Below are 24,471 nucleotides of genomic sequence, written 5' to 3'. Positions count from 1 at the left end.
CTCTTGTCACCTTCGCAGAGAATCCCAAGTCTTGTGTCGACTTCTTGCAAAGAGAAAAATTTTCCCAACTCTGTGAGCTTTCTCCTGCAGGGCTTAGGACTCCGCCTGCCTACTTCTATCTTGGCTTGTCATGGCTTCTTCCCGTATCTTCCCAGAGTCGTCCTCCTTTACAGAGAAAGAGAGGAGACCATGCTCTGATACCATTGTCACAAACGGGAGCGCATAACAATATAAAATACATTCGGATAAATAGAATTTATCACTTATTACTGAAGCCAGAGGATATAGAGAGAAATAAATAGAGAGAGAGATAGAGAGTGAGAAGATCGACACAATATTGGGGACCAGAAGATGGGCTGGTCCCCCCCCCCCCCCCGTAATAGTATCTTTATTACTAAGGAGAAATCTGTACAAGCACTTGAACCGAACGTATTACCACCCTCATTCTAAAATAAGACTTGATGGTTCCCGGAAGCCTCAGCTTCCGATTCCTAGGGCAAAACCCTATTCCAAGGAACTTCAATTCCTTATTCCAAATCCTTGAGAACCAAGGTTCTCGCCTCTGGATCTCACCTTCCAAACTCACGGCATGACATCCCTGCAACTCTCTTTTCCAACTCTGTTTCCAGAGTCCTCTTCCCGCAAAACAACTCTGCTTCCCGGACACGAAGTCCTTACTTGGGAATCCCAACTTCCGGATCACAACTTGAGAGACTACCTCTCTCCAATCCGTGGAATCGTGGATCTACTTCCCAAACTCGGGTACGAAACCCTTGGGCTGATCTGGATCTAGTTCCTAAAAGCGCTTTTCTCCTGCAGAGGCTCATGCCTTCCTCTGTTCCTACTCCCTCACGAAGAGGAAGTACACCTGCAATCAAATACTCAGAGATCATAACATGAAAATCGTTACCTTCAAAGTCTCGACACTCGAAATGCAGCTCGGTTTTTGAAAAAGCAATTCCCTGGAAGAGATCTCTACATAGAAAATCCTCTCTTCCAATCCTTCACACAAAAGAGGTGTGTTCTCGGGTTCCTTCTCGTAAATCAGCCCCGTCTACGACGTTTATGGGCTGAAAACAGAGAAAAACAGCAGCTTGTCGCGATGGAAACACGCTCCGTAGGCACTTCTTCGCGAGGGAACTCGCGCACTAGGTCTTGGCGACATCGGGTACACTTGGGACAGTCATGGGCATCAACGGCAAACTTCTTCTTTGCGAGTGAACTCTGCAGCAGCATCTCCTTCTTGCAAAAACTGATCCTCCCCCATGAGTGAGGGCATGTGATGCTTTTATATCTCCTGACCACAGCACCAATAGCTGCTCGTGTAGAGATCACCGCCCTTTTTTTTTTTCGTTGCTTTGCCGGGAAAAGAGAGAGAAAACACTCGCTGATCTGTTGCCTTATTTATCAGATGGCTGCCCACTTATTAAGTGGGCGGCCGGCATATTTCAAAAATAGTCTGAATCTGCCCAAAAACTCAATAAAACCTTATAAGTTAAAAACAATGCTTTCACAGCACTTCCCAGGCATCCTTGGATGCAATCACATGCACAGTTGCAATGCAGACATAGACTTCCTCGCGGGAAAACATCTGCTTTTCCGAAAAGCAATCCCGCTTTCTCAAAAAGCACTTGTTTTTCCTCAAAGTTTCCTCTGAACCCATCTTCATTTAAGTGCTTGCTTTTCCTTGTGCACAATTCTAACACAGTTCGGAATTTCCTCCTGACTATGGATATTCCCTTTCCGATGCACCCGTCACCCACCTTGTGACGCATCAAGAATACCCATCACCTAGTCCTTTCCTACCGAACTTACGGTACAATCTCCTTCATGATGCTCTATGTCACCCATCCTATGAAGCATCAGAGATGTCCATTCCCGGATGGTCGGATACTTCTTTCCGATGCTCCCTGTCACCCATCCGATGTGACGCATCAGAAGTACCCGTTCCTGGTGGCCTTACAGATATTTCCGTTCTCAGTTCTCCCGTCATTAGTTTGAATGACGCACTAGGAATACTCTGTACTCGGATGTCTCGAGTGAGAAAAACCTTCTCACTTAAAATTCCAATAATTCATTTAGAATTATTTTTCTTGGTGTTCCAAGCGAGAAAACCCTCTCACTTATAAATCCAATAATTCATTTGAAATTATTTTTCTGTAAGATAAAGCCAATTTAGCAACACAAGGGTTTCTTATATAGGAGACGAAGAGACAAATGAAAAGACACGTCTCATGGTGAAGAGACGCGACTTTAGACGTAAAGACACATCCTTTCGGCGAAGAGCTGCAACCATTGGGCGAAGAGTCGCACCCGTAGAGCGAAAGGGTGTGACTATCCAAGCGCAGGGGTTCTCCTTGGCAAGGCACTTCGCGTATCTGCATCAATGAGTAACTATTGTAATGTAGTTAAGTCACAAACGTGACATTCCCTCCCTCTTAAAATAAAACCCATGTGTCAAATGAAAGTTTGTCGTTTGTCGAAGAATTCTTGGAGGAGGTGAGGGTATTGTTGCATTTCTTCATCAATTTGCCAAGTAGAATCTGACTCATCTAAGTCCATCCACTTAACAAGAAATTCAGTTATGATCTTTTGTCTAGTTTCTTTTTGACGAACATTGAGAATCTTTTCTGGGACAAGAATAATGTGTTCATCTTCAATTTCTGGCACGTAAGAAGATAAGTCTGCAACAGGCGAATCTCCTTGAATATACTGTTTGAGCCGGGAAATGTGAAAAGTTGGATGAATTTTTCCCCATGAAGGTAGAAGTTCCAACTTGTAGCTGAGAACTGAATTCTTCTTGATGATTTTGAAAGGTCCATAGAAGCGAGGTCGCAATTTTGGGAAGACTGACTTCACTGTTTTATAGCGATGAGGTGCTACATACAATAAGACCAAGTCACCTTCTTTAAATTTTGCATATTGACGATGCTTATTTGCCTGCTTCTGATAACTTTGTTGAACATGTAGTAATTTATCTCGAATTTACAGAAGGACATCTTGCATTTCTTGAACCAATTGATCTACTAACGCTAGTTTGTGTTGAAGAACAAAGTTCGTAGGCACAAGAGGAGTATGTCCATATGCTGCTTGAAATGGTGTCAGTCTAGTTACCGAATGACGAGAGTTATTATAAGCAAACTCCACAAGTGGCAAATAATCCTCCCAAGATGCTAATCGAGTCTTAATGTAATGTCGAAGCATCTCTTCTAAAATTTGGTTCACTCTTTCTGTTTGACAGTCTTTTGAGGATGGTAGGCTAAACTGAACAATAGATTGGTTCCAAGAGACTTGAATAGTGATGTCCAAAAATGTCCTTTAAACTTTGGATCTCTATCGGATATGATGGATTTTGGTAATCCATGCAATCTGAAAATATGTTGTACGAACAGTGTTGCAACAACCGGAGCAGAAACTGTTTTCTTGCAAGGTATAAAATGCGCCATTTTGGATAATCGATCAACTACCACAAGAATTTGAGCATTGCCTTTAGGGGATCGAGGCAAAGTGGTAATAAAATCCATGCTGATACTTTCCCATCTTTCGTTAGGCACGGGTAAAGGTTGAAGTAAACCTTAAGGTAATTGTCGAGAAGCTTTCATGATCTGACATGAGTGACAAGCTTTCACAAACTTAATAACATCTGCTTACATCTGCGGCCAAAAATATGTTGCTGACAAAAGCCGATATGTTTTGTTAATTCCAGGATGTGCAACAAAAGGTATTTCATGATGTTCCTGTATCAAAATCTTCCTCAAAGGTCCTTTGTGTGGAACACAAATACGATCCATGTAGTAGAGTAACTCGTCCACTATTGTATATGCTGCAAACATATATTCATCTCTGACGGAGTGGGACTTGGAGATTTGAGGGCTCGAAAAACATCTCCAAAGTCTTTGTCTGTCAAATATTCATTCTTCAAACACGTAGGAATTTCCATCTGCACATTTGTTATGGCAAAATTGGTTGCTTGAGGCATGCGGCTCAAAGCATCTGCTACCACATTTTGTAGACCAGGCATATACTGAAACGTCATGTGAAAATTTGCCAAAAATTCAACCCATCTTCCTTGACGAGGATTCATCACTAGTTGAGTAAAAATATACGTTAGAGACTGATGATCTGTTTTAACCACTGAATCTGCGCCAAGAAGGTAATGTTTCCATGTGCAGTAAGCATGTACGATAGCCAAAAATTCCTTATCATATACTGGGTATCGCATTTGTATTGCTGAAAATTTTCGACTATCAAAAGCAATGACACGACCATTTTGCATGAGAACACCACCTGATGCTTGATCAGAAGCATCGGTCATCACGTCAAATGGTTGAGTAGGATCTGCAATTGCTAAGACAGGTGTTGTCGTCAAAGCATGCTTAAGTTCATTGAAAGACTTTTCTGCTTCAGGAGTCCAATGTAGCTTATCCTTCTTTGTCAATTCCGTTAGAGGAGAAGCAATATTTGAGAACTTATGGACTTTGGTGTGATAAAAATTAGCAAGACCCAAGAAAGATCGCACATCTGTAATAGTGAGAGGTAGAGGTCAGTCAACAATGGCCTTAATCTTCTTTGGATCCACAGCGATCCATGTAGCAGAAATCACATGTCCAAGGTATTCCATGTGATCCTTGAAAAACTCGCTCTTCTTGTTGATGTACAACACATTTGTACGTAATGTCTCAAAGACAATCTGCAAGTGTTCTTTGTGATCTGCCATGGTTTTACTGAAGACAAGGATGTCATCGAGGTACACGATCACAAATTTATCCAAATAAGGGCCAAAATTTATTCATCAAGGTCATGAAGGTTGCTGGGGCATTGGTTAACCCAAAAGGAATGACCAGAAATTCATAATGACCATACTTTGTCCGAAAAGCTGTTTTGTATTCATCGCCAATTCTAATGCGAATCTGGTGATAACCTGACTTCAGATCGATCTTGGAATAGATCCTTGAACCCAATAGTTGATCAAAGAGTTCATCGATGTGAGGTAAAGGAAATTTATTTTTTATCGTCAGCTTATTAAGAGCATGATAATCAATGCAAAGACGCATGGAGCCATCCTTCTTTTTTACCAATAAGACTGGAGCGCCAAAAGGACTTTTGCTAGGACGGATATGACCTTTATCCAATAAATCTTCCAATTGTCGCTGAATTTCTTGAGATTCTGAATATGAAACGCGATAAGGAGCTCGAACTGGAGGAGGTTGTCCGGGAATCAAATCGATTGTATGATCCACAGGACAACGAGGAGGTAATGTAGTTGGGAGCTCATCAAGAAATAAGTCCACGAATGGTTTAAAGAAGGGTTGTTGCAAGTAAGCAGTGGTTGATGTTGAGGATTTTGAGGTTTCTTCCGTTTCTGCTTCTTTTTCTCGCAACATAATCAAGGCTGTTGCACAATCACACTTGCGAACCAAACGCTTAACTTGTAAAGCTAAGACCAAGGTGATAGGCTTTGCATTAAAAAGACCACGAAGTTCCACTTCTTGATAATCATGATAAAGCCGAATGGAATGACCTCTGAAACTGATGACAGGATCATACTAATACAGCCAAGATTGACCACGAATCATGTCGTAGTGCGATAAGGGAATTACTGCAAAGCTTAACTGATCCTGGTAATCCTAAATTTGAAATTGTAACTGTTGAAGTTTCCTGTTGCAGTTCAAAAATGAACCATCTGCAAGTTCCACTTGAAAAGCTTCCACACTCTGTTGGGTTGGTAGGTGAAGCTTGCTGACTAAAGAAGTGCTGACAAAATTTGTGAAACATCCACTATCTATGAGCACATTGATTGGATGTTGAGCAATGAAACCAAGAAGACTGAGATCCTGGTTAGAAAGATCAATAGGAACTGAGGTGCGATTGTGGACATTTAGCATTAAGGGGCTAACCACTTTGGATACTCTAATCGCACGAACTGCTTGTTTGCCTTTGTCCTTTATAGGAGGTGGACAGTGTTCTGAATCTGTACGACTCCATATTCAAATTTTGTCGTATATTTGAAGGGTTTGGACGCTTCGGGCATGCATACCACCTGTGTGATCCACCACAAATTGTGCACAATCTTGTGCTGCTAAACTAAGAGGTGGAGGGAGCCGATGAAGAGGCTTGTTGTTCTACTGAACCATTACGACGGCCGTTACGTCGGCGGTCGACCGAAACTGTCCTCGATTCCGATTAGTGTTGCTGGAAGAGGAACCGTTATATGAAGCTGCTGCTTGTCCAGAAAACCGAGGCCGAAAAGACTGTTGTCTAGAAAATTGTTGTCCAGAAGACGGAGGCTGCTGTAGTGAGCACCGATTAGGATTAAAGTTGCTTGGATGACCACGTTGAGGAAAGCGGCCACTAGTTGAAGACTGATTGCCCATAAATGAGGTCCGTGTTGGACGTCGATTGTCTCCAAGCAGTTTGACATAAGCCATGGCAGCATCCAGTGTTGTTGGGTTAAACTTTTGCACATCATCCTTCATGTTGGGTTCTAGTCCGTCCATAAAACTGTGTAGTTTCTCTGAGGAACTGAGAGTCTCTATCTCCAGAGTTGGCCTTTGGAACTCTCTGATATACGCAGCCAAGTAACCTGTTTGGTTCAGGCGGCGGAGAGCAGACCGGGCATGAAAGTCCGTATTCGCAGGTTCAAATGCTTTGCGAATGGAGAGCCGGAATTTGTCCCATGAAGGGGTGCATTTACCATCAGCAACTCTACATTGCCACCACAGGATGTTGTATCTTTCAATAATGAACTGGCTAATGCAGTTTTCTTACTTTCCACCAAGTCCGTATTGGACAGGTAGACCTCCATCTTAAATATCCATTGGTGTAGCACGCGCTTGTCGCGACGACCATTGTATGGTTCTGGCAGCTTAACATCAAGCTTCTTTTTCTGTGCGGAATTAAAAAAATTATAAAGAAGCTGTAATTCAGTATTGTCTACCTTTGCTGTAGGATCTGGTTCGTCTTCGTGTGCGTCCACTGAAGCTTCTGAAGAAGAGGGTGTAGCAGTAGAAGGGTTTGCTCGAGAAGAAGTGTGTGTCTGCTGCATCTGCTCCAAACGAGTGTTGAGGGAAGCAAGACTTGTTGTAAAAGTCTGTTGTAAAGCTTCCATTTGTTTCTTGAGGAGAGCAAGCATCTGTGCCTACTGGCCATCTTCTTCTGCTTGGGACATGGTTCTGCCTCAGAGAGAGTATCGAGGAGACGCTGGAGAAGTATGGGGCATGTAGACAAAAGAAGCTGGTTCTAACGATTCGCCAAGCTCTGCAAGGAAGTCGGAATCGAAGTCCGAATCCTCGAGATCCTCAATCTCTTCCACTGGAGGTGTCTCTGCTGGAGCGGGCGGCAGAGGTGTGTACTCCGGAATGCGTAACTCGCTGTGAACACGTACCGGGGGCTGGAGGGATGTAATATTGTTGACAACGTCCACTCTGCACTCTGCCAGTGAGTAGGCAACATGGGGGTAGCACCCATGTAACAGACTTGGACACTCCAAGTCAAGAATCAACCGCGACAGCACCAAATAACCACTTCAAAACAAGTCACAGATCACAATAGATGTATACTGGCCCGGCGGAGTTCCGTGCCTAGAGATATTGGCCCCAGAGATTGGCGCCCCTTTCGGTATTTCTTTTTATATTCATCACATCAAAGTACAAGAGAGTGGGTAGGGTTTCACTCTCAGACTCTGCGTCCAGATGCCCTGAGAAGTGAGGCCCTCACCACTAATTTAAAGGTTACAAGGGATGCCCAAAAGCTTCAAATCAAAAGCAACTGCTCTCTCTCTCTCAGAGAGTCAAAACTTGACAGCAAAAGCATTCTCTCTCTTTTTCTCATTGCATAGAGAAAAAGCAAGATTCGCGTCGCTCATCATTAAGGGAAAAAAAAAATAGCTTCCGCGATTTCCGGAAATTAGGGTTTCTGTTGTCCGCCACATCATCACTTTGTGACATACCCCCCTCTTGAAAGCATTGTAATCGACCGCGATTACGCCTGCAAAACCGACAAAAGCCATAAACCGTCTTAACAAACACTGACTGTTAGTACCTACGTACTAGGAACACACATCTAGCACATGTACAAAATCGACAGTCACATCACATGACATCACAGAACATCACTAGACATCACAAGACATCACATGACATTCAACATTCATTCGGATCTTAGACCATGATTTATCGGCAATGTAGCTAGCAATCACATCTAGGTCCAATTGGGACCTCATCGATGTCTGATTGACTAACCCCTCTTGCAACCATGTCTATTCGAGATCAAGTAGACCAAAATGCTGCAGTCATTTCGGCTATCAGTTCCTGCACTCAAAAGAAGTCAAGAACAAATAAGTATCATTATCAAGAATTCCATTCCATAAAGTCATCTCCAGCAGAATACTGTCAGCTATCAGTATCCCTGAAGCTCAAAGAGACATCAGTGACTTTAGTATCAAAATCAAGGCATCTGTTGACAAGGGAGCGGAGTGACTCCCCTCTTGTGCATCCCACTGCACCAGATCTCCGGCCAAGCTCAATTCTGGGTTCTGTTTGGAGTAGACTATGCTAAACCAAAACATCGAGGTAAAGTTTCACAATCCGAGGAGTATCTGCTAGGTCCTCCTCCTCCATCCACTTCGCATCAAATGCAGGAAAGTTCTTGAACTTAACTAAGAACCGCCTTCGGACTTTACGTGCCAAAATCTGTTCACGAACAAGGATCTCCTCGTTTTCTTCCACTTCGGGTTGCTCATCAGGCTCCCCATCATCAGGCACATCACCCTTAACAGGTTTCAAGAGACTCACATGCAATGCATTGTGAATCGTCCAAGTATCTGGCAGTTTCAATCGGAAGGAGACATCATTTATCTTGTCAGTGATATGGAAAGGTCCATAGTATCGCATACTAAGCTTTGGAAAAAGCCTCTCCTTTCCCTTTTTCTTTCTTAGGCGTGCCTTCTCAAAACGTAAGAGCACCCAATCATCCTCCTTCAATTTCAAATCGCGACGATGGCGATCCGCTGTCTTTTTCTATCGTTTTTGAGACTCCTGCAAAGTCTCGCGAACCTTGGCAAAAGCTGTATCCAAATCTCGCAAATATTCATCCGCTTCAAATATCTAATCTTTCGTGCTCAGGAAGGATGGAACCTTCGCAGCACTTTCAACAATCTCACATGGCGTCTTCCCCGTCGAAGAGTGTATCGTGTTATTGTAGGAAAATTCCACCAAAGGTAAGTTCTTTTCCCATGAGTCTTCTCATCCGAGATACAAGACTTCAATAAATCTAAAACCACTGAATTGGCAATCTCAAATTGCCCGTCAGTCTGCAAGTGGAACGATGGCGAGAACTACAACTGCGTGCCAATGTTCTCCCAAATTGCCTTGCAAAACAAATTCATAAATCTGGGGTCTCTGTCGGAGACAATCATCTCAAACGTGCCATGTAATCGGAAAATCGTCATGATCATTCTGTGTAATCGGGAGATCAAAAATGAAATCCATTTCAATACTTTCCCACGGGCAGGTGGCTATGGGTAAAAGGGTGTAACAATCCCTGGGTCTTATGCCTATCAAACTTGACCTTCTGGCATACTGCACACAACTCTTCCACGTCCTTTTTGAGTCACGGCCAAAAGAAGTATCTCTCTACCCCTTTCATGGTGGTAGCAATGCCGCGGTGACCCGTAAAAGATGGACAGTGGCATTCAGTCATAACCTTTTCCCTCAACGGCTGTGTAACGCACAACATAGTCTTTTTCATCAAGTAGCCTTCCCGAAGGGAGTATCCAGCTCTATTGTCTCCCCATCCCGTATCCGTGTGAAAATATCTGCAAAATCTGTATCTGTGGCATACTGATCGACCATATCCTCGAAGCTCCTATGATGTATCGCGGAAATAGCCAGAACCAACGGTTTCCGAGACAAAGCATTTGCCACCACATTCTTCTATCCCTGCACATGGACAATCTGGAAGTGGAACTGTGACAAGATGTTCGCCCACCGCATCTGCTTTTCCGAAAGCTGCTTCTGTGACAAGAAGTAGCGCAAACTCTGATGGTCTGTAAAGACAGTAAAATCCGCTCCGAGTAGGTAATGCCGCCACTGAGTAAGAGCATGGATAACCGCCAAAAGCTCTTTCTCATAGGTCTGTGCTGTCATCTCCGGCCTAGAGAACAAACGGCTCTCGTAAGCTATGACATGGCCTTCTTGCATCAAGACCGCACCCAAACTACGACCACAAGCATCACAATATACTTCAAATGACTTCTCCAAGTCCGGCAAAGTCAAAATAGGTCCCGTAGTCAATTTCTCTTTCAATGTCCGAAAGGCAGTCACCTCTGTGGGTCCCCACGAAAAAGGTACTCCTTTCTGTGTCAAGGTATGCAAAGGGGAAGCAACCTCTGCAAACTTTCGTATGAACCGCCTATAGTACGAACACGGTCCCAAGAAGCTTCTAACTTCATGGACATTCCTCAAATCGGGCCAATCACGGATAGTCTCTATCTTGGCCGGGTCCATTTGCACTCCTGCTGCTGACACAATGTGTCCCAAAAAGTGTATCTCTGGTAGGAAAAATTCACTTTTCTTTGCATTAATCACCAACGTGTGATCTCGTAATGCCTAAAAGACTTGAAGCAGATAATCTCTGTGTTCTGCCTCATTCTTGGAGTAAACAATGATGTCGTCAAAGAAAGTGCCAACAAATAGCCTGTACTCTCGAAAAAATCATGTCCATCATCCGGTTAAATGTCGCAGGAGTATTGGTTAAGCCAAAAGGCATCACCAAAAACTCAAATAACCCAAAAGTCATCCGAAAAGCTGTCTTGTAGACATCTCCTGGCGCTATCCTGATCTGACGATATCCACTCTTCAAGTCAATCCTGCTAAAGCACGAGGATCCCTGTAACCTCTCGAGTATATCATAGATCCTAAGAATCGGAAATCTGTTCCTTATGGTGATTTTGTTGAGAGCGTTATAATCGATGCACATTCTCAAAAATCCGTCTTTCTTCAAAACCAACAACACTGGAGAGCAATACGGTGAAGTGCTAGGCTGGACAAGACCCTTTTCCAAGAGGTCTTTCACTGGGTTCATAATCTTTTCATTCTGCACTCGGCTCACACGATAGGGTGGCCGGTTCGGTAACGTGCTTCCAGGTATCAGATCAATGGTATGATCTTCAGGCCCTTTGAAAAGCAATCGGCATGAGTGTGGAGAAAAATCTTGGCGTTCTTTAGATCAGGTCAAAACATATTCAACCTTTATCCATCGTTCAGTTCTCTCCCAAAAGAATGAGTAAGAAACTAAAGTTCATCAAGTACAATCTCTAAGCCCTTCATTTATCAAAGTCGCTTTCTCGGCCCGGTAGTCAACCACGGCATAGTTCGTGTGGTACCAAGGGATCCTGAGAAGAACGTCACTCGCGTGTCCTGGCACCCCTGTCATTGCAAACGAAGTTTGCCAATGCTCGGTGTAATGGCAACATCCCATCCGGGTGCCAGTCGAACTACCTCCGCCTGTGGCGTCAGTCTGTCGGGCGTAATTTCCAAATCGAGCCACCAATTCCAAGTGAAAAGAAGTTGGCCTTGGCTCCTTCAAAAGAGCTTCGTGATCCTTAACTTTGCCCCAAGAGCGGCAAAGTTTGTACTTTCATTCATTAGATTCGATGCAGGTCCCACGCCATGTGGTACCAGTTCTGCTTTTCTATTTGCCTTTTCTGCCACGTTCCTCAGCAGCTCTCGAACTGTCAGGCCTGTCGTCGTTCTTATCATTCTGTTCTTTCTGTGCCTTTTTAGGCCACTTCGCGAAGATATGTCCATGTTCCCCGCGTCCAAAGCACTTCCCCTCTCTAATGAAGCGAGCTCTCTCCACAGGAGTAAGCTTGGGTCGTGCATCCTTTTTCTCTGGGTTGCTCTTTTTCTTTCTACTTTCATTCCCAGAAGTCTGTTCGGCTCATTGTGTCATGGCCTCATCTGTGGGGTAGGTCAGACTGCCAGAGTGAATGGCAAAGCCCCGCTTCGCATGACTCATCAACTCCTGAATAGAAGCTGACTTCCGTTCCAAGCAGTGATCTCGGATCTCTGTAGGTAGACCCAAGGTAAACCGCTCAATCTGTTCTCTGAATGAGATCTTCTTGAATGAAGAGGTGGGTAGAAAAGAGCTCCAGAATCATTCACAATAAGCATTGATTGTATCTTTCTTGGTCATCCGAAGATGGTTCCAAGCAGCTCGTACATCTCGTTCATATTCTTGCGTCAACCAAGAAGAAATAAAAAGCTTTTCAAATTTCAGCCATTTAACTGGCGCAGTCTTGTTTAGAAGAAGAGTGGACCACCAAGTACGAGCATTCCCCTCAAAGTAAGAGGTAGCTCTCCGACTCTTGGAGTGCTCTGAAATAGCGTCCTCCCGCGAAAGCGATGTCAAACTGTTGTATAAAAGACAAAGCCTTCGAAGCATCTGAGTATCCTGGAAAAGTATCAAACTTGATCGAGTGGCCACCTTCCTTAAACTCTCGGACTTTCTTGCTTTTATCTTCGAGAAAGTCATACTACTTAGCTTTGTGAAAATTCTTCTTGTTCGCATAAAAGTTTCCATCATCAGAATCTGAGCTGTCTGTAGACGAGTCCTCAGTAGAACTGTCAGTCTCTAGGCGAGATTTAGTCTTCTTTGCCTTTTTCTTGTCCTTTCCGAAGCTTTGTTTCTTGCTTCGCTTTTTTACCTTTTCTGTCTTCTTCGCTTGAATTTGAAGATCTGGAAGAACTGTCAGAAGAAGAAGAAGAAGAAGAAGAATTGGGTACTCCTTCAAATCGAACACACTTCTTCTGTTGTTTGCCTTGTCAAATGTCGACTGACGACCCAAATAACCTGGAAAGTCAGTGCTTTTCTTCTGCTTTTTGCCGTGCTTTTTGGCTTTCTTCTGTGCGTCAAAAAGCTGAGCGATCCGTGCATCAACCACCTCTTCTAGTTCCTTCTCTGAATGTTGTTTGGGATCAAATTTCTTGAAAGCAGATTTCGGGGATGGTATAGTGATTTTCTGCCACCACTGTGCATGCACTTCCTAAAAAGAGGTCTCGCTCATATATTTTGCCAATTTCGGGTCCTTCGCAAAACTAAGCATCATCTTTGTTGCATCGTCGATCAATTTACGACGCTCCATCTCTCTTTGCTCTGCCTGAGTAGGCCGAGGCGGGCCATACTCTCTGCCGGAATCTTCGTTGTGATCCCTGCCCGCATCTCCAGATGCAGAGGGAGTCGACTGATCCTTGCATGAAGCCATAGGTGCCGCGGAAAAAAAATTGGGGATCGGATTTCTCGTAGAAGAGAAATCGGCCGTGCTCTGATACCACTGTAACACACTTGGACACTCCAAGTCAAGAATCAACCGCGACAGCACCAAATAACCAATTCAAAACAAGTCACAGATCACAATAGATGTACACTGGCCCGGCGGAGTTCCGTGCCTAGAGATATTGGCCCCAAAGACTGGCGCCCCTTTCGGTATTTCTTTTTATATTAATCACATCAAAGTACAAGAGAGTGGCTAGGGTTTCACTCTCAGACTCTGTGTCCAAATGCCCTGAGAAGTGAGGCCGTCACCACTAATTTAAAGGTTACAAGGGATGCCCAAAAGCTTCAAATCAAAAGCAACTGCTATCTCTCTCTCACAGAGAGTCAAAACTTGAAAGCAAAAGCATTCTCTCCCTTTTTCTCATTGCATAGAGAAAAAGCAAGATTCACGTCGCTCATCATTAAGGAAAAAAAAAATACCTCCACGATTTTCGAAAATTAGGGTTTCTGGCAAAAATTAGGGTTTGCAAGAATTTTAGGGTTTCTGCTGTCCACCACGTCATCACTTTGTGACAGCCCAAGTATAAACTCGTAATGCTGAAGGTGCTGAGAGTCGCAGGTGAGAAAAATATGCCACACCACCCAAGTCTGGAACTGTGTCTCGTGGCGGTGGGTGACGTAAAGCAAATATTCCTGCTGGGCCAGCACGGCCTGTGGCGCGGGAAAAGGTGCAGGGACGGGTTCTGGAACGGGTTCTGGAGAATCCGGAATAATAATGACCTCTAGTGCGGGTGCAGCCAATTGTTTGGGCTCTGAAGTATCGGAAATAAGAATTACCTCGGGTGCCGGGAGCGGGTGCGATGGCAAAATTGCGTCGGGAATCTCGTCTATGTACGAGAGATAAGGCACCGGAATCCAAAATTGATTGCCATCCATCGCGTGCGTGAGCCGATGCGAGCAAATTGCCAGCGCTGGAAGAGGAATTCCACCACGCGGGAGAGAGAGGAGAGGCTTGATTCGTTATTTGCGCCATCTGTTTCTTACGCTGCCTGGCCTTGGTTTTTTTTTTTTTTTTAATGTTGAGGAACCAAAAGGGTGCCTACTTTCACTTATTGGGCGGCCGGCCAAAGTTGGCCTGTGATTGTTAATGGGCAGCCACTTAATAAACTCCAGCGTTGGGCATTGCTAAAAAAAAACGCTGGCTGGACAGTGAAAAAACGCTACGCTGTCTTATTGCCTGGCGTAGAAAATAATTGCCGAAAGGCTGCCATCATGGGCTTGCAGCGTTGATGATGCCACTTGAGAAGGGTGCCACTTGGGTTGGTTGTACCATGCGGAGGGGCACCAACGAAGAGACACCGGCGAAGGGGTGCAAAGCAACCCGCATGTAATTCAGCCCATCGGAGCAGGAAGTCCGCCAAAGGGTGCTCACACGAAGGGGTACTCACAGGTACACCTTGTAACTTGAAAAGGCACACACTTCCGCTCTTACCCATGCAGTAGCACGAGAATCACGTATGCACACAGCCATGCTGCTGCCTCTGGTTGATTGTATTATGTTTTTATACGAGAACAAAAATTTTATGTTACCTCATGTCGAGATGTGTGCGTAGGCCACTGTTCTTCAGATTCCATACAACGCCGGGAAAGGGGTAGAGTGTAGCGTCAAGGATGAGAGGCTCACAACCGTAGGGTCCCAGGAAAATTTTTGCTCTGATACCACTGTGAGGATTCTAGGTACTAATCCTTTATTAAGTACTTAAACTCATGATTAAGACTTAAGAAACTGAACTGAACTCAAAGAAAGTCTTAGAAGACTCTGTGTTTGATTGATTGATTGCAAGTGTGATACAAGGGCTCCTTATATAGGAGACAAAGAGACATAAATGGAAAGACACGTCTCATGGTGAAGAGACGCGACTTTAGACGTAAAGACACATCCTTTCGGCGAAGAGCTGCAACCATTGGGCGAAGAGTCACACCCGTAGAGCGAAGGGGTGTGACCAGTCGTCGAAAAAGTATGGCTTTTGGCGAAGAGGCACGTCTCTTGGGCAAAGGGGTGTGACCATCCAAGCACAAGGGTTCTCCTTGGCATGGCACTTCGCGTATCTGTATCAATGAGTAAGTATTGTAATGTAGTTAAGTCACAAACGTGACAATCTTCTACAATAACATATCAAAAGCAATTGAAATTCATCTCTTTTAAAATTGGCTTTTAGAAAGCAATTCCTACAGAGGATGTGCCATGTCGTCATGTGTCCGTATACTTTGCCACATTAGCAGCTCCATACATTACCACGTCAACCCAATCCATAGTCCTATGATTGAATGTTAAAAAGTGTTGTTTTGACTCATGGGACCCTTGTGGTTATTTGTGGTGGGGAGGGGGGGGGGGTATTGTTGTTGTTACTCGTGGCCCGGATCTGGATAATTATTTTACGAGGGGAGTATTAAGAAATCTGAGCAGTACTTACTCTCAACACCTCCAAACGACACGGGCTGCGGTGTGTGGGGGGACGTTATATTGTATGCTTGAAACCTTCGAACGACGTAGATGGGATGTCTAGGGAGCGTTTCATTGTATGCTGGAAAACCTCCGAACGACGCAGACGGGATGTCTAGGGAGCGTTCGGTTGTATGCTTGAACCTCCAAGCGACGCAGGCTACAGACTGGGAAGCATTTGGTTGTACCAGTCCTCTGATACCACTGTCACAAGACGAGGAGTGGCTAATAAGTCTGGGGTCGGGACACAAAGATACTTCAAATTACAATTTCCAAAGTGCCCAAGTGCTCTGTCTACTATTTGATAGGACCCGTATGTTTTGAGAAAAGCACACGCCTGATGCTCTGATACCACGATCACGAGACAGACACCACGTGCCAATATAAAAGAACAAATTGAACAGACTTTTAGCACTTCAATAACAACTAAACTAAAAGAGAGAGAGCACACGCGACACGGAGTGGCGGAATTCCGCCCTAGAGAGTACTCGCCCGAACGTTGGCGCTCCTTTTGGTATTTCTTTATATTGCTTCAATTGAGTACAATGCCGATCCTTGAATCCCTGCACCTTCACACTGAAGCATGCCAGAGAATGAGCCCTCTGCACAAATTTAAAGGCCCTTGGCCTTGAAAAGCAGTCAAACTTAAAAGCAACTGGCTCAAAAGCACTAGCGCCCAAAGCTGCCAACGCGTTTTGCGGAAATCCGTACAGCTGTCATGTCAGCATGTCAATGAGAATTAAGGATATCCGTATGGCTTCCAGGTCAGCATGTCAGCGCGAATTGCGGATGTCCGTACGGCTGCCACGTCAACATGTTAGTGCGAAAAGGATTCCATACAGGCTGCCACGTCATCAAGTTTTACGCTTTGTGTGTGTGTGCTTGTGTGTTGGCCCGGATTTAAATTTTAATGCCTTTAGCTCACTTAAACCCCATCCAACGGGGTCCCATAAGTTGGTGGGAACTCTTGTCACGATTGTGACGTATTGTTTGTCTTTGTTGTACATTATACACTCTTCTTGATTCATTATAGATGCAAACGCGTAGTGTGACTAACCCAGGAGGACCCTGTTCTCGAATGGTCACAACCCTTCTCTCTAAAGTCATGCCTCTTCATCAACAGCCACACTCTTCGACGACTAGTCATGCCCCTTCAACCAATGGTTGCGGCTCTTCATCGAATGGATGTGTTTATTCGCCTAAAGGATGTGTCTCTTCGTGAAGGGTCATACCTTTTCATATGAACCTGTTCATCTCCTATATAAGGAGCCTTTGTATCACAGTTTCAAGAAATCAATCAATCAAACACAGAATCTTCTAAGTCTTATCTCTGAGTCAAGTTTAAGGTACTTAAGTCTTAATCATGAATTTAAGTATTTAATTAAGGATTAGTAACTAGAATCTTTACAGTGGTATAAGAGAAAAAATTTCCGAGGCCCGACGGATTTTGAGCCTCTCACCCTCATCGCTACCCTCTTTCCCCTTTCCCGGCGTTGTATGGCAACAGCCGAACGGTGGTACAAACACGCACACGAACACATGAGGTAACTTGATTTTTATTACTTCACTTCAATAAATAAAAGATGAAGAGCTATGTGTGTGTGTGCGGCGTACCCAAAAAGCTCGCACCCCTTCATCAGGTTAAACCCCTTTGCACCCGTGTACTCGCACCCTTTCCTCCTAGCAGACATGCCGTCTCTCGTGCCCCTTCATGAAATGTTGGCTGCCTATTTGCACTGCTGAAACACTTTCGCTGGCTGCCCTTTCATGTTGTGCAGCAACCTTTCGAGGAAATTTTTTACGTAACCCAATAATCCAGTGCTGCATAATCAGCCGGCTATATCCTTAGTGCCTCGCCAACCCACAAACTGGTCTGGCTGCCCAAATTTTATCCTAAGTGGGCACCTTTTGGTGAAAGCTTCTTTTTTATTTTTTTAAAAAAGAGAACATCACATAACGATGCCAATCATCCAGCGTTTCAAAAATCTGGTCGTCGAACTCTCACAAACAGCCAGCACTGCCATTTCTAGCCTCTTGCTACTCAATTCCCGCGTGCGGTGCACTCCCTTGCAATGGCCGATGCAAACCAGTGGACAACTTTCCCCTACATCTCGTACATAGACGAGCTTCCCGACACAGAATTGCCGGCGTACCCTCTCTCGACACCTGAAGTCATTATCATTCCCGGTACCCCAAAGCCTCTCCCGGAACCGGAACCTCTCCCAGAACAAGTACCCGAACTTGGTCCCTCATTGGCACATGTAACAGAGAGCCCTCTTCCAAAACTGGTTCTACAACACCCCATTACCCGCTTTAGAGGCCAACCCCATATAGCAAGAAAACAGGTTGTATGTGAGACATCATCACGCCATAGTTCCAATTACTCCCTCTTAAGCAATCAAATGGCCCGATCACAAGATGGCGACAACCATATTATGCCCGACAATTCGATAGCAATTCTAAAAGAGCAGATCCAACAAGCTATTTCTATTGTTACATCGATGGCATCACGTTTGGACATGCTTCAGGATTATACTTCTTCGCGCTCCGCGAGGCCTATACAGTCAGTTTCTTCTTTCGAAGCTTCAATGGTCGACCAAGAAGAACCACTCAAACCAAAGGCTTTGGAACCCAAATTTTCTCACCCAAAGAATGGATTCTCAAAGACAACTAGACAAAAAGTACCTCCATGCGAGCAACAAAAGTCTCAGCATGAATATTCTTGGAAGTGTTACAATTCTAAGCAACCTACTTCTTATTGGAATGATCAGCAACATAAAGCTTCCAAAGGAACTCATTTTGAAAAGACATCAGCCATATCAAGATGGGCTTACTTAGTGGCACATATATCCGACCCTAGTCGAGTACTCGTTCGTGAATGTCGGGACGCTGGACAAGTTCCTCCTCGCAAGACATGCCCTACATTTAAGTCTTTCTTATTTCATGGTGGTAAAGTTGAAGATTTATTGATCCTTTCCTTGAGCAAGAGGATCATTCAAGAGGCAACAACTCCCTCAACCTCCCCCTTCTCAATTAGAAGCCTTGATACCCAGTGAAATAGCTGAAGATTCAGAAGATTTTGGTTCTTGTGTGACTGTCCTTTGATGTGACTGTCGATTTGTACAAGTGCTAGATGTGTTGTGTCTAGTGCGTCGGTAGTAACAGTCAATGGTTCTTGTGTGACTGTCCTGTGATGTGACTGTCGATTTGTACAAGTGCTAGATGTGTTGTGTCTAGTGCGTCGGTAGTAACAGTCAATGTCTACTAAGACAGTTTATGGCCTCTGTCAGTTTTGCGGGCGTAATCGAGGGCGATTACAATTCTTTCAAGAGGGGGGTATGTCACAAACTGGTGATGCGGCAGAGTCTCCCCTGAAATGCGCCGGCAGGCTGAATGATGACGTGGCAGCCCGGAAATCCCGCCGGAATTTGCACTGGATTGTCCATACAATTTTTCCATAAATTACGCTGATGACGTGGCGGTGCATACGAATTTCCGGAAATAACACTGGTTGTTTTTAGCAGCTTTTGGAAGATCAATTGCTTTTGGGAACTTTGCTTTTGAGTTTGAAGCTTTTGCGGGCTCTGCTTGTAGCAACCTCGTGTAATCTTTATAACTGACCTTAGGGGCTCACTTCTCAAAGCATCTGGACGTAGAGTCTGAGAGTGAGCACCCGCGGGCCCTCTCTATACTTTGAACACAGATTAATATAAAAACAAATACCGAAAGGAGTGCCAGTCTTTGGGGCCAATACCTCTTGGCATGGAACTACGTCGGGCCTGTCGTCTTTGTGAACTATTTTGAAGTGAATCTCTGTTGTGTCGCGGTAGAATCTTGACTTTGGGTGTCCAAGTTTGTTACATCGTCCAACCCGAAAAGGACTGCCTCTTTGCGCTCATCATCCAATTTGCGTAATTGGATGCCGAGCTGCAAAACACGGTTAGAGAAAGACATAACTGGCATACCATTTTGCTTGAGACTGCGCCAATCTTCTTTCAACCGCGCTACGTACTAAGGTGGCATAAACCGCGCCTTGAGCTTGTCTTGAAAGTCGGCCCAATTGAAAGAAAGGGGCACGCCTTCCTTGGCTTCCTCTAGGTGCGCGGCCAGCTATGCCTCTTGCCATGCTTGATACCAATTAATGGCATCACCGGCAAGTTACATGGTTGCGGTCAAAACCTTGCTATTCCTTGTTTTCTTAGTTGTCGCAAACATTAGCATCCATCTTACCATCATACTTACTGAATGTCAACTTCTTAGTGACTAGATTGTTGGAGTCCGCATCTCTACTTGTGCTACCTGATGAGCTGCCCACATCCTTGACTGGCTCGAATCTCGAGGTGAGTACCTGTAGGACCAACTCTTGTGTGCGTTGGTCTCTCGACGCCTCATGCTCTAACTCCATAGCCACATGCCTTTCTTCAACCGCTATACGTTGAGCTTCACATGCTTGCTCCATGGCGGCGCGTTGCGCCTCTTGTTGTAGCATCATGTCCATCATCGACTTGACCAAAGCCTCCATAGGATTTGGTGCAACCCATGGCATAGATGGGGATGAGGTATGATCGGGAAAAATCCTCCTGATGGAGAAACTTCTTCGTCACCAACTCCACTTTCATCACCTTCACGCAAAGTATCCATTCCGCTTCGGGTGATGACCATACACTGAGATCTTGGGTACTAAGTTCTCGAGGAACTTGGGTTCTTGAGGTTCTTGAATTCTTTAGCTTGCAATTGGTGTTTGAGAAGTCTTTTCTCTTATCCGAGCTCGACTCTTCCCTGCCGGCGCACCCCTTGGCGGCCTTGCGCTCACACCAAAGTTGCTTTTTCCCACCTCACGTCGATTGGCCGACCGCAACAAGCAAAAAATTTCTTGTGGTCATTTCCTTGAGTGATACAAAACACTGCCAAAAGCTCCGATACCAATGTAGGGTGCAGCAGAAGTGAATGTTGATATTGCTCAAGATCAGTGCTCCAAATTGTGCTCAAGAGTTCCTTTTACTTACGGAAGGGAGAGCCTTCTGTTCTTCTAAAGAGAGAGTGCGGTGATCACAAACAAAGTGAATGCTACTGTGAATGAAGGTGTTGAGACTGAGAGAGAGAGAGAGAGAGAGAGAGAGAGAGAATACGACACCAGACAGTTCTCAAACCCTCCATCAAGGGCCCCCCTCTCTATGGCGAAAGAGATCTATGCTATAGATTGCACAAATCTGGTACAATGGTCTAGATGCAATGTACTTGCCGACGATGTCGACGACAATGATGACGACGACGAGGACGAGGGCTGAAATGCTGAAATCTGCAAAACGCGGACTTTTTGTTGAGCACTGACACTGTGTCAGCGAGGATGGCAATGACGACGACTCGACGACAATGCGCTGAAAACGCAGATGCTGAAATCTGAAAACAACGGGCTGAAACTGTAAACGTTGGCTGACTCGACGATACGGCGAGGATCTGCTGCGGGTAGGTGAGGTCTGCGAGGCTAGGGGAAAAATCTGCAATGGCTAAGGGCTGAAATCTGAAAACGCTACTTGACCTGCTGAATCTGGCGATGGAAACTGAAAACGCTAGGTGAATCTGCTGGAGAAAAACGCTGGGCTGATCTACAACTGAAAACGTTAAGGATCTGGCAGAATCCAAATCGCTGGTTGTCCTGTTGGCTGAAAACGCTTAGTCTCTGTCGTCTTGCTGAGGAGAGAGCACTACAAGCCTAAGCTCCTTCTATCTCTTCTGCTAGAAATGGGCGCCCAAGGTCTCCCTCTATGGCTGCAGCAAGCTGGGTCGAGCAGCCTTCCCAACAGCCTCACGACCCCATAATGGCATAATTAATTAATAAACTAAATAATAGCCAATAAAATGTATTGCCTCCAAAGTTGGGTTCACTGACTGGAACATGGACATGTTGGGTACTAATGGTTGTGCAACCAGAGGATATGCAACTCTCTAAATACCTGGACATGCACGGCCTGCACACAGGCTCACAAAGGTGCTAGAACACTTCCTAGGCGGACCTGAAACCTAGACCTGAGATAGCTTGTCCACATGCACATAGGGTTAGATGTGCACGTGACATATTTATTCTTACAAGGGGATGCTAAAAGCAGAGCCCCCAAAAGAAGTAAACTTTAAAAACAATGCTTCCAAAAGCAACTTGGCCAAAATCTGCCAGCAAAAAGCAGTCAGCACATCTAATGGAATTCCGTACAGTCCTGTCAGTGCAAAAAGCGGTCAGCTTGTCAGCTCATTTTCCAGGGTCTGTACAGACTGCTTGCCACGTCACTATCCGTATAGTTCGGCAATGCCGTACTGTTCTGCCACATCATCAACTTGTCAGGCGGTAGGACATGCCACGTCACCACTTTGTGACAGAATCCATAGGTGCCGCAAGAAGGATCGGATTTCCCGGTAGAAGAGAAATCGGCGTGCTCTGATACCACTGTAACAAACTTGGACACCCCAAGTCTAAAATCTGTCACGACATAAGAGATAGATTCACTTTGAAATCACAGTTCAATTCGAGACCGACACGGCCCGGAGTAGTTCCGTGCCAAGAGAGATTGGCCCCAAAGAATGGCACCCCTTTCGGTGTTTCTTTTTGTATTAAAATAATCGAGCAAGTACAGGTTCCCTGGGCTCTCCTCTGCTCACCTGCTTGTCAGCTCTGAATGAGCCAGAGAGAGGCCCAAGGGACTTATTTAAAGGCCCATGGCCTTGGAAAAGCAGTTTACATGAAAAGCTTCAGTTCAAAAAGCATCTGGTGCCAAAAGCTGCCACTCAAAGCAGTCAACACAATTCGTGGAATTCCGTACACCTGCCACATCAGCGGCGCACATCGCGGGCATCCATACAACCAGACAGGTCAGCAGTTATTACGCAATTTTGTTATTACGCAATTTTTTTAATGCTTCTTTGTGTCCCTTTGGCCCCTCGTCACTTACCCCATAAGTAGGAACAACTTATTAGGGGTTTCTTTATTAATGGTCAAGCCACGTAAGCAATTTGTGACAGGGGATGTCACAAACTGCGGACGTGTCAAGCCACTGAAGACCCAAAGGGTTAGGACTCCCTAGCGCTAACCCTAGCCAACCTACACAGATACCAGCCGAGGGGCCTGAACCCTAGCAAAAGCGGAAGAAGATGAAGTCCTCGCCAACTTACAGATCCTCTCCGAGTGGCCCATTATTAAAATCGGTTAGGATTAAAATCCTACTCCCAACAACTTATGGGACCCCGGCCGATGGGGCCTAAGCAAAAACACACACACATCACAAAGCTTGCGTAGAAGACATGCTGACGTGGCAACTATACGGATGCCCGCAAATCACGCTAACTGCTGCTGACATGGCAGCTGTATGGAATCCCACGTTTTACAGAAACATGCTGGCGTGGCACTGTTGTACGGACATCCCCTGAGAACGCAAGTTTTTGAGGACCGGATGCGTTTTCATGTACTGCTTTCGGTAGGCCAAGGGCCTTTAAATATGTACAAGAGCTAACTCTCTGGCATTCCTGACATGACTAAGGAGGCCGAAATAGAGGGCATGTAAAGTAGATCATACACCTTCCATGCCGTTGTGTTGGTCTTGAGCAGTGTATTTTGCAAAGCGAACTGCAGGGACAGTGAAGCAGGTCTTTTTTAGTAGTCTGCGTCCTGACAGACATGTCTATGTCACTAAGACTTTCTCTGAGAGAGCACTTAGATCGTGTAGCCTTTTGTGTGGGTTGGAACTTACCCAACGATAATTTCAAGTTTTCATTGTCACGTATCAAAATGGGATGCAAGGCAGACTTAGCCATAATGAAGCCATTGCTCTAGAGCATTGTACCTGGTGTTTACCTGATTAATTATCCATCCATCTATAAATCAATTTAGTGCCTAATCAAAATCAACATTCAGAAGACAATCACTCAAATCTTACAATGTGAATGCTCATCTACGAGAATCTATGCAACAGTCTGAGAGCAAATGCTTCTCATAAAGGGCTCTCATGTGATGATTAAATTTTTCTTCACAATGAACATGGCGAAATCCTCTCTCTCTCTCTCTCTCTCTCTCTCTCTCTCTCTCATGTTCTCATGTTCTCTCTGACCTTCTGATTCATAGAATTCCACTTGCTCCGGCGTAAGAGGAGCCATCTTCTGCCTTCCCAGTCAGAGCCTTAATCCAGGGAAAACTACCATAATACCCCTCTAATTTGTGGACATTCCCAAAATACCTTGTATCTAATTTCGTTGGATTGTTCAAGATTTTCTAATCTTTACTACTTTTTGACAATTGAGATCCGTTTTTGAGTGCTTAGCCCTTAATTTGTCACAAATTACCTAGCAAAGAAAGGCAATCTTGTCTAAAAGTAATGAAACAATTCATCTCCAAAACCTATATAGCCAACTCAAATTCTACTTTTAGCATCTTGGATTGATAGACAATAAGTCTTCTTATGAAAAGCAACAAGTTTTTTTATTTTTTTGGGAGTTTTGGAAAATTTGAAGGGCATTTTGAAAATTTATGACAAAATATTTTGGGAATTTTTGAAATTTAAAGGGTATTTTGGGAATCTCCACAAATTAGAGGGGTATTTTGGTAATTTTCCCTAAAAAATAACCCCAATACTGTAGCTATTCCTTAGAGATTTTCCACGTCACTGTTTTATTTTCTGAGGTGACAAAATCGCCCCGAAATGAGACCCTTC

The 24,471-nt window shown here is 44.7% G+C and overlaps 1 protein-coding gene across 2 annotated transcripts in view; it reads right to left on the bottom strand.

Annotated features, from left to right (window-relative positions):
* PAHX (phytanoyl-CoA dioxygenase (PhyH) family protein) overlaps positions 1-24,028 on the bottom strand; it is a 111,006-nt gene extending 86,978 nt beyond the window's left edge. For both annotated transcript variants that reach the window (XM_086517208.1, XM_086517209.1), the window contains exon 1: positions 23,872-24,028. In XM_086517208.1, coding sequence (XP_086373334.1) covers positions 23,872-23,917 — 46 coding nt within the window. In that variant the 5' untranslated portion in view covers positions 23,918-24,028. The remainder of the gene's footprint in view (positions 1-23,871) is intronic.
* Between the last annotated feature and the right edge of the window lie 443 nt (positions 24,029-24,471).

This window comes from Adiantum capillus-veneris, chromosome 7, assembly GCF_014529385.1.
Source record: "Adiantum capillus-veneris isolate H3 chromosome 7, ASM1452938v2, whole genome shotgun sequence".
NCBI classification, from domain to species: Eukaryota; Viridiplantae; Streptophyta; class Polypodiopsida; order Polypodiales; family Pteridaceae; genus Adiantum; species Adiantum capillus-veneris.
The sequence above is the reverse complement of the archived record's forward strand: the minus strand, read 5'-3'. Positions and strand labels throughout refer to the sequence as shown.